General features: G+C 36.8%; 1 protein-coding gene across 1 annotated transcript; it reads left to right on the plus strand.

The window, feature by feature from the left end:
* The first annotated feature begins 3,628 nt into the window (after positions 1–3,628).
* LOC122309998 (methionine S-methyltransferase) lies at positions 3,629–11,085 on the plus strand. Its single transcript, XM_043123874.1, has 12 exons — positions 3,629–4,022; positions 4,195–4,388; positions 4,497–4,703; positions 4,808–4,903; positions 5,087–5,275; positions 5,351–5,539; positions 5,641–5,877; positions 6,262–6,396; positions 7,812–8,132; positions 8,309–8,488; positions 9,159–10,127; positions 10,393–11,085. Exons 1-12 carry the CDS (start codon positions 3,785–3,787, stop codon positions 10,717–10,719), a joined length of 3,282 nt encoding a protein of 1,093 aa, XP_042979808.1. The 5' UTR covers positions 3,629–3,784; the 3' UTR covers positions 10,720–11,085.
* The last annotated feature ends 229 nt before the right edge of the window (positions 11,086–11,314 follow it).

Here is an 11,314-nt window from a genome sequence, read left to right on the forward strand (position 1 = left end):
TGGAGTTGATATTTTGTATTGCCAGGGCATGGACTTGCTCCCTTCTATGTTTTGTACTAGTTTATTTGTTTGTTTTGGAGAAACAATGTACTGTTGTGCATTGTTTTGCTAGTTTGGAAATGTTCTATTATTATAAAGGATTATCCACCAAATTCATGTTGAAGGACCTTAAATACATTGATGTTAATGTTAATACGTGAGCTTGCACCAACACCATGCATATTGAGTTGTTGGTTTACTTGAGAATTGTATTTTTCTATTCCTATATATAAAGTTGTTGAGTTTTGCTGCATACAAGTAAGGTCGCGTACTAATCTGTGTACCAATACTGATTCATTCATACTTAAATTTTAAATTAGCACTGTTTTCAATAAAATCTACTTTTTGTCCAATCATAATAGATTGGTGCACATATTAGTACACAATTGTGCTTGCAACTAAATTTTTTCAAAGTTGTTACACATTCAAACATAAATCAGGTGTCCATTACTTGTAAATGTAAATGTTGGATAAAAGAAAGGTTGGTAAAAATTGTATATGTGATTATTAGGTGTGAGACTACTATGAAAATATGTTTATTGGATAATTAGGTCAAGAAAAAAGAATAGTTGAGAAACAATAATTTTAAGTACAAATTAAATTATTAATTAATATATAGAGAGTCTATTTGCAAAATATTAAAAAAATTAAAAAATTATTATTTAAATATATAATATTATAATATTATTTTAACTTTTCAATGACTAATCCAACGTAGATCACAAAGTCTATTAGTTTAGACTTTAGCTAGAAGCTCTAACTTTAGCTAACTTTAGTCAAAATTTAGACTTGGCAATAGCTAGTCTATTGCCAATGCTTTAAGTCCTTCGCCCACCATTAATCATATGCCATTTGTGTTCTTTTTACTCCTTTCAGGCAAAAACAAAACCACTAGATAGTGCCATAAGAGACACAGCTGCTTGTTCCTCCACCTTCAACTTTCTCCTCCTCTACCAAAAAAGAAACTACCTACATAAAGGGTAGTAGTAACCCAATTCATCATCCAAAAAACGAACTACCTATAAAGTGAAAAATAAACCCACCCATAAATTATATCACCCGATGAAAAATGTCAAAAAAAAAAAATGCAGAATGATATTTACCCATGTAGTGACCAAGAAAATAGGCCAAAAAATGCTCAGTATATTTGCAAATAGAAACTGAAAGAGAGAGAAAATAATCGGAAGATAATAAACCCAAAACAAATCAAATATCAAAATCAACTGTGTAATGATTGTTGGCTTAAAAGTAACTAGGGGTGTAACCGGTCCGATTTGGTCCGGTTTTAAACAAAATTTAGGACCAAATCGGTATATACCGGTTTTGCATTTTTTAAAACCGATTACGCACCGGTTACCCTCCTAAACCAGTACTCCGGTTTTACCAGTTTTCGGTCCAGTTCGGTCCGATTTTTATCAGTTTTAATGTACTATATTATATAATATAATATAATATAATATATTATAATATATAATACTATAGTGATAATATATTGTAGTATATTATAATATATATTATAATTGTATTATAGACTATAATGATATATTATAATATATAATATAATGACATATTATATTATATTATAATATATAGTGATATAATATAACTATTAATATGCACTACATAATATTAGAATAACTCTTAATACAATAAGCAAAATGATATAATATTTTAAAATTTAATATTATATTAATTAGTAATTTATCATATAGTATAAAACTATTTTATATATAGTTATATATTATATATAAATATTATATACAATATAAACAATTAAAATATATATCAATCGGTCCGGTCCGGTTTTAGAAAAAGAAAAATTGAAACCGGACCGATTTTGACCGGTTTTGAGAAAACTAAAACCGGTACCGGACCGAACCAACCTCGGGACCGGACCGATGCCACCGGTTTGGTCCGGTCCGGTCCGGTTTACCGATTTATTGGTTTTTTTTTACACTCCTAAAAGTAACAATATCGATTGGAAGACCGCCAATGAAACAAAGGCCCATGAGTGAAAATTAAAAACCCCCATGGAGAGAATAATAGAGACTAAAAAAAGGAGAGAAACAGGTACTATCTCCCAACTTAAAAAAAGGCCGACGAGTTCAATCTTCTGCCTCACATAAAGAGGGACCTCATCCATCATCGTCAAGAGGGAGGCAAAGCCGTGCGAAAGGGGGGCGAATTGGTAGCCATAAATCTCGTTGTGCATTTCTATGAGAGGGGAGTGAGAGGAATAAATTTCAAATCCTCTATATGCATTCTATGATAGTTAAAATATGAAGCCTACATGTCACTCAAATATTAGAGAGCTATTATTTGAAACATATTAGACTATTATAAGATCAGCTCTGCTACATATAACTGGTGGTGGGGAACCGCCGGATAATCGCCTCTGCCACATCAACCAATTAAAAATAAAAAATAAAAAAATAAAGAGCAAACGAACTCAAACAATACAACGTCATGAATTGAGAACGAAAGCAAAGATTGAAGGTGTTCAACTTAACTGAAACAAGATCTTTTTTATTTTTTTACGTCAAATACAATTAGAATTTTGAATCAATATATGCAAAGCACAGGACAGATGCATGATGGTTTTGGACATGATACCGGCAATAATCTTGATTTGCTTTCGGCTCATAGGCATTGGTGCAGTTTTCATTATTTTCTTAACAAGTTGTCCATGGTCTGTAAAACTCTTTGCCTCTCTGCAGATTCTCGCCATGGTTTGAACAACAATTTTAGGGTATGCCCCAACAGCAGTTTCTCAGCTAAGCATCATGCAATTAGTGCCATCAAGAACTGCATTAGAAACATCTGTGGCTTCAGCTCGGGTTGGCTGGGGAGATTTGGTCATACATTCCAACATCTGGGTAGCAGTCACCACTGGTTTTCCTTGCATGTTGGCACTTTGGAACTCCCCAATCCAAAATATCCACTTTGTCCTGGGGTTTCACTCTTGAACCATGAAATCTCTTCATTCAGAGAAGCATTTCCAGCGTCCGTTCAAAAATATTGGAGTTTACAACTAACTTAAATATTGTTCATAGTGGTGGAATAACCCCGAATTTTATTAAAAAGAACAAAAAAAAAAATCAACAATAGGAATGAAGTTCCAATTTTTCCTTCAATCTATTGTTTTCTTCACCACCCAGGATCAACACAAGACACACTGCACTATCCAGTGGAATCCTTTGCTACATACAAGTATAGTTGCGCACTAATCTGTGTACCAATACTAATTTATTCATATTTAAAATTTAAATTAACACTGTTTTCAATAAAATCTATTTTTTGACCAACATATCATATTGGTGCACAGATTAGTGCACAATTATGCTTGCAACTATATTTTTCCTTAAAAATAAGAAAGAAAGAAAAATTCTTGCAAGTAAAATTTGTGCATCAATTTATATATTAATATTAATACGTAAGGTATATATTTAACGAAATGATATAAATTAAAGATAAAAGTAATTTTTATGATAGAAGATTTTTTTCTCCTCTTAAATTTTTTTTTTATAAATAAAAAAGTTATTAATCCATGAATTGGTAAATTTGTACCTAATAAATCAGAAATGAAGAAAGAAAAAGAAAGAGAGGAGGGAAAAAAAAACGCCTGCGACAACGTCGGTAATGCATCCAATCCATTCCTTCCTCCCATCTCATCTCCCATTTCTTCTGCACTGCAAAAACAACTACCTTTCCCTTTAGCTGCTGCTTTGAGCGGTCGAGTGACTTTATGGGGCTTACTGTGGAGGACTTCTTGAACGAGTGCCAGCAGTCCGGTGATGCGGCCTACGCTGCCTTCCGATCCTTGCTCGATCGCCTCGAGAATCCCACCACCCGCGTTGACGCCCGCATCTTCCTCTCCCTTCTCCAGAATCGCTTCGCCTCCTCCCCTTCCAAACTCGCCGCCGATCAGTTCTTCCACTCTTTCCATTTTCGTATCGACGACATTCTCCTCGACCAATACCAAGGTAGCGCCCCCCCCCCCCCCCCCCCTTCTCCTTCTCCCGCGCCGGTGATTACATTTCCAACTTTGTCGAACCACGCGCGTGCTTTTTTTCCGGATTATTTTCTCCCTTTTTGGATTTTACTCTCTCTCTCTCTCTCTCTCTCTCTCTCTCATACCAACCACTGCGCGTGCAGGATACCAGGGTAGGAAGAAATTGACAACGATGGTGATCCCTAGCATATTTGTTCCCGAAGACTGGTCCTTCACTTTCTACGAAGGACTGAATAGACACCCAGACTCTATCTTCAAGGACAAGACGGTCGCTGAGCTTGGTTGTGGGAATGGATGGATATCCATTGCCATTGCTGACAAGTGGTTGCCCTCTAAGGTTTCTTTTTCTTTTTCTTTTTCTCCTCTTTTCATCACTCTCACATATTTCATTTTCATATCTATCTGCATATAGGGTTGATACTTCTCTCAAGTAACCACTTTGCAGGTGTATGGGCTTGATATTAATCCTAGAGCCGTCAAGATTTCATGGATAAACTTATACTTGAATGCCTTAGATGAGAAAGGCCAGCCCATATATGATGCAGAGAATAAAACTTTGCTTGACAGGGTGGAGTTTCATGAATCCGATCTACTCTCTTACTGTAGAGATCATGGCATTCAACTTGAACGAATTGTTGGATGCATACCTCAGGTAATTGATTCTTACACAATTTGATTTAAAGAATGTCGATTTCGATTTATAATCGTTGTTTTGACTCCTGGTTTGGGTTGCCCTTATTTGTGTTCTTCTTGCAGATTCTTAATCCAAATCCTGATGCAATGTCTAAGATGATTACAGAAAATGCGAGCGAGGAATTTCTGCATTCGCTGAGTAATTATTGTGCACTTCAGGTTACTGAGAGATCTTTAATGCTTTAAGCGTCGGTGTGCATTTAAAAAATGTTTTCACGTTAGCATTGCATGTCTAGTTTGTATGCGCCTCGTTTGAAAGTCATTGATAGATGACCGAAAAACTTCAGTGATTATTTGATTATTTTACCTTCTTATGATTTATACGTGTTATTTTCTCTATAGGGTTTTGTTGAGGACCAGTTTGGCTTAGGCCTAATTGCGAGGGCGGTTGAGGAAGGAATAGCTGTCATCAAACCTCTGGGGATCATGATCTTCAATATGGGAGGCCGTCCAGGACAAGCAGTTTGTAAACGCTTGTTTGAGCGCCGTGGTTTCCGTATCTCCAAGATTTGGCAGACTAAAGTTATTCAGGCAAGTAAACCCCCGTTTCCGTTCAAAATTATTTTTTCCAATCCGAAATGTGCCTCTTGAAGTTTTCTGCCACAGGCATCGGATACAGATATTTCAGCCTTGGTTGAAATTGAGAAGAACAGTCCACACCGTTTTGAGTTCTTCATGGGGCTTTCTGGAGATCAGCCTATTTGTGCTCGAACAGCATGGGCCTATGGGAAGGCTGGGGGTAGCATTTCTCATGCATTATCAGTTTACAGTTGTCAGCTTCGTCAACCAAATCAGGTGCTCAGTTCAGTTTAGTTTGTATTTTAACCACGTGGAAGTTCATTGCACCATATTGGAAAGGGCAATAATAAGGAAAATGGTTTGAATAAATTTGACAGGTCAAGACAATTTTTGAGTTTCTTAAAAACGGCTTCCATGAGATCAGCAGTTCTTTAGATTTATCTTTTGAAGACGATTCTGTTGCTGATGAGAAGATTCCAATGCTGGCTTATCTTGCTACTGTCTTGAAAGAGAGTTCCGTTTTCCCCTACGAGCCACCGGCTGGAAACAAGCGATTCCGTGATCTCATTGCAGGCTTTATGAAAACATATCACCACATTCCACTTAATGCTGATGTAAGAAAACTTTTAACTCTACTTATGAAAAATAAAACTTTAACCCTGTTATTATATTTAGTCATACTATCACTTTCTAGCTCGTTCTTATGTAAAGGTGTATGCTATTTGTATACGTCTTGTTTGCACAAGACCGGGATTTACTCTGTAGGGGTAAGTCCGAAGGCCCTGCTTTGGAGAGGTTCCAAAAAAAAAAGAGTAAAGCTATGCCCATTTACTACTATCAATAAAATGTTTTTTTACTTATAAAATTTTTTTATTTATACTGCTCACTTTCAGGCTGGAAAAACAAAACAAAACAGCAGCATATGATATTTTTCTCTTTCTAGTATCGTTCAATGTAACATTCTTCCTAACTTGTTTTTCCCCTTGATTCTGGCACAGAACGTTGTCATCTTTCCTTCGAGGGCTGTGGCAATTGAGAATTCTCTTCGATTGTTCTCCCCCCGCCTTGCAATTGTTGATGAACATCTGACCCGACACCTACCTAGGCAATGGCTAACATCTTTGGCAATTGAGGTATGCTGCCTTGTAAAGGTTTTTTTTTTTTTTTTTGTCTGTCTGTCTTTGGCTTGTTGTATATGTCACCCAATGGTATGATCGCATGACCACTCTTTCCATGTCATTCTTATTGGGGGCAGGAAGCAGCATTTGAGCTAGAGCACTTTGAAATTTGTGGTGCTATCACAAATTCAAATGTCGATGTCATTCTTTGTAATACTATGCACTCGTAAGATTGGATTTGGCTACCCTTACCACACATGCATGGGAACACTCACCAATCAATGTAAAATTCATCTAAGAGCTCGCTACCAATCTCTCATGGGTGATGGTATGAATGTTAGATATAGATGGCCAAGTATAGATTAATCTCTTCTTGTACATAGATGTCTTTTTGACAGGCAAAAATATTGGACCCACTTTTTTCCTTCTGTTTTTTATTTAATTTTTCTGTCTGATAAGAAGTTTTATACCTAAATATATAGCTTGCCCTAATCTAATGCAAGGAACTCACTGACACATATCCAGAGGAGTTTTTTTTAGATCTGCATGCCAGAGCAACATTACCTATACTAATTAACTTTCTTTTCTATTCCTTTTTCCTTGAGAAGGGGGTGGGGCAATTGAAATTTCCTTTATGGCCAACCAATTGATAATGCCATTGCTTCAAATTAGGAGGCTTGAAGTGCAGGGCTTTATAGATTTAGCTTTGTAACGTTTATCTTGGCAAGGTAGACGACATCTGTCAGATGTAGTCAAATTTACTCTTTAATTGAAAGAAATCTGTGTACATCCACCTTTATCAATGCTGTCACCATCACTTTTATCTTCAGGGATGGATTACTATATTTTTGGACTGCAAAGCACATACTTGTTTATGTAATCATACTAACCATCTATGTTGTTGTTCTAAAGTATTCACTAATATTTGGAAAGAATACAAAATTTAACAGACAAAACCAGAAATGATAATCACAAATTATAGCTCAATCATGTAAACCCATGATAAGTCTCTTTTTATTTTTTAACCCTTCACCATGTTCTATTTACTTGACATTGTTTTCATCAATACAGTTGTCGAATATTTTCATTTGATGTACCTGTCGATAGAGATACTGCCGGCACATTTGCCATCGCGAAGTAGTGACATCACAATGTTTTGAAGATCATTACTTATGCATTATTTAGTTTATTTGATATAATAAATTACAACATTTTTTAGATTTTCAAGAAAAAAGATCAAAGAGTAAAAAGGGTTATTTCTCTATTAATCGGTTGCTCCACTTTTTGTTGATGATGCCATTTCTGGTTCTCTAATGACTTGTGCTTCCATATGCTCAGGAAATCTAAAGACTATTCCTGTCTATGGCGTTGGAAATACCATTTGTTGTCATGGAACATGCTAATAATTATTCATATTTTGTTTATGTTAGCATACAGGAAGTGATAACCTATCGGAGGATATACTTACAGTCATAGAAGCACCACGTCAGTCAGATTTGATGATAGAGCTGATTAAGAAGTTAAAGCCGCAGGTGGTGGTGACTGGGATGGCTCAATTTGAGGCTGTTACTAGTGCAGCTTTTGAGCACCTTTTAGGTATTACGAGAGAAATTGGATCTCGTCTTTTCTTAGACATATCTGATCATTTTGAGTTATCCAGTCTCCCAGGTTCCAGTGGGGTCGTAAAATATCTTGCAGGAACTCAGCTGCCCTCACATGCAGCAATTATATGCGGCCTGGTAAAAAATCAGGTATATGAGTCCTTTAATCGACTGATTATATTAGTCTAGCTTTCATAGAGGAAAGTTTAAAGTAACCTAACCAAGCTGTGGAACAATAATATTGAACTTTCGGATCCATTCTGATCAGTTATTGTATGTTGTATTTCAACTGCTCTTTAGTGATGGTAGCTAAATCACTTTTTCAGGTTTATTCAGATCTGGAAGTAGCTTTCATCATTTCAGAAGAAGAGGCCATCTTTAAGGCATTATCCAAGACTGTAGAACTGCTACAGGGAATTACTGCACCAATTAGTCAATATTACTATGGTTGTCTTTTCCATGAGCTTCTGGCTTTCCAACTTGCTGACCGACATGCACTTACTAAGGTTCCAATTATTGCATTATTTTTCTAGGGATGCATTGGAATATTGTATTTTGTTAAGGCATTCAGTCTTTGATAAATTCACTTTTCTACCTATCAAAAAACGATTTCTTATTTGAAACATAAGTTGTCTTGAATGTTAATCAGATAATGTCACATTTAATGAGTTTAAGTTGATAGTTTTAGCAGTGATGTGAACACCACCACACCCCCCCCCCCCCCCCCTCCACGCCCGCTTGTGCACAAAACACACACACCAAAATTTTTTTAAAAAAAATAAAAAAGGAAAAAACCAACTGAAGAGCTATACTTTTGTAGTCCTGGCCTCTTGAAAGGAAAAGGAACTCTTAATTAGAGCAGTCCTGCCTCATAACATGCCAGGTGGCAGGAAAATTTGTAAATTGTGTACTTCTTGCGCATCATGTCATGATCTAATGTACCATGATTTCAATTAGAGCTCACTTATTTCCAGACTACTTAGCTTGGACATGAAATCCTCTGGAGACGCAGGACTCAGTGAAAAGCAATAAGTCTTTTCTTTAAGTGCCATGAATGTCAAGTTGTTTGTTACTCGTTGGCTGTCTTGAATGGTTACCTGAATGCTATGTAGATGTGCATTATTTTGATCATGGGGTTTTTTCTCAACAAATTAATGTTTGATACTTGTCCTTCAGAGGGAAAGCCAAAAAGACAACTCAATGGAGATGATTGGCTTTGCCAGTTCAGCCATCTCAGTTCTAAATAGCTCAGAGTTGTCAATTAATGAGGCCAAGAACACATCCCTGATTTACATGGATGTTGATCAGAGCTTCTTGCCCTTGCCATCTCCTGTAAAGGCTGCAATCTTTGAAAGTTTTGCAAGACAGAACTTGGCCGAATCGGAAATAGATGTCAATTCTAGCATCAGACAGTACATCAAGAGCAATTATGGGTTTCCAACTGATAGTGGCACAGAATTGATATATGCTGACAGCTCGCTGGCTCTGTTTAATAAGGTGGTCCTATGCTGCATCCAAGAAGGTGGAACTTTGTGCTTCCCAGCTGGCTCAAATGGGACCTATGTGTCTGCTGCTAAATTTTTAAAAGCAAGCATTGTAAATGTCCCTACCAAGTCTGGAGAAGGTTTTAAGCTGACAGAGAAGATACTTTCTGATGTACTTGAGACTGTGAATAAGCCGTGGATATACATTTCTGGTCCAACAATTAACCCAACTGGTTTGCTTTACAGCAACACAGAGATAGAATGTATTTTATCCACTTGTGCTAAATTTGGGGCACGAGTTGTGATCGATACATCATTTTCAGGTTTGGAATTTGACTCTGAGAGTTGGGGGGGCTGGGATTTAGAAGGGAGCTTGTCAAAGCTCAATTCTTCTGGAAGCCCATCTTTTGGGGTCTCACTTCTTGGAGGGCTGTCTCTTAAGATGCTGAGTGGAGCGCTCAAATTTGGGTTCCTGGTTCTAAACCAATCTCACTTAGTTGACACATTTTATAGCTTTCCTGGATTATGCAAACCCCATAGCACTGTTAAGTACGCTATAAAGAAGCTGTTGGGTTTGAGAGAGCGGAAATCAGGAGACCTATTGGATGCTCTTGCTGAACGGATAAGGACTTTGAGTCATAGATCAAAACGTTTAAAGGAGGTAATTACTTTTTCTGTTCCTAATGCCAAGCCTGAGAATCACGCTTGAACTATTGGTTTCACTACTTTTATCAGTTAAAACGAAGCAATTCATATTGATGTTTTACTTCAGGACCTTTCTTCTTTTACACTTTATCTTTCGTTCTTCCTAGTTTCTTTAATTACCTGAAAATACTTTTTTTGAAGTGGCTTTCTTTGTTCCTAGATCCATTTTTTACCTTGATCACTTTATCTTAATTTCCTTTCCTATCATCTATTTGCTATAGACACTTGAGAAGTGTGGGTGGGATGTGCTTGAATCCAGCTCCGGTGTTTCCATGGTAGCCAAGCCCTCTGCCTATCTCAACAAGATTGTGAAGCTCAAGAAGTCACCTAAAGATGGAGGCAGCATGGAAAATGATGCGACTTATGAAGTCAAGCTCGATGACAAAAATATAAGGGAAGCTATTTGTTGGTCCACGGGTTTATGCATCAACAGTAGCTTATGGACTGGAATTCCTGGCTACTGCCGGTTCACGATTGCTTTAGAAGAAAGTGAATTTGAATGGGCGTTGGAACGCATTGTTAAATTCAACGACCTCATCAATACCTGAATTGCTCTGATATTGTCATGTGCTATCTGATTTCATTGTTTTCACAAATTCGGTTGTGTGAAATAAACCATTCTTATGGTCAGTTACCAGAAACTGAGACAGAGAGAGAGAGAGAGAGAGTTTAGCTTTCTTCGTTGGAGTAAAGCTTCAACTGAGGTTTATTATCACCTACAGATAATTTGAGCATTCTTTTGTCTGAGTCAGCCTCAAGTCAGAGGCTCTCATGTCCATGTGAAAAATGCAAGGGTTCAAATGTTCTCATTTGATTTGGCGGAGGTGGTTTATAATACAAGTCTTGGGAGTGAACTTTCACTGCTGAATGTGAAAACCGAATACAATAAATTATATGCTTTTTCTGTGTTTTTAGGCTCTCTGGCCCCCGATCCTATTCTGGAGCTTGTACTAGCTGAATCCATGTATCGTTGATTTAATGAAAGTTTGTTCAATGTCAAGTAAAAAAAAAGAGTTCGGATTTAATGAAAGAGAGGCTTCTACCAGCGCAAGCTTCATGTAATTCTTTTGAGAAATATTTAAGGTACAAGAAGATATAAAAGTAAAAGTAAATTTACAAACTAATGTAGCTTGTATGCTTACT

This window comes from Carya illinoinensis, chromosome 5 (assembly GCF_018687715.1).
Source record: "Carya illinoinensis cultivar Pawnee chromosome 5, C.illinoinensisPawnee_v1, whole genome shotgun sequence".
In the NCBI taxonomy this organism is placed as follows: Eukaryota; Viridiplantae; Streptophyta; class Magnoliopsida; order Fagales; family Juglandaceae; genus Carya; species Carya illinoinensis.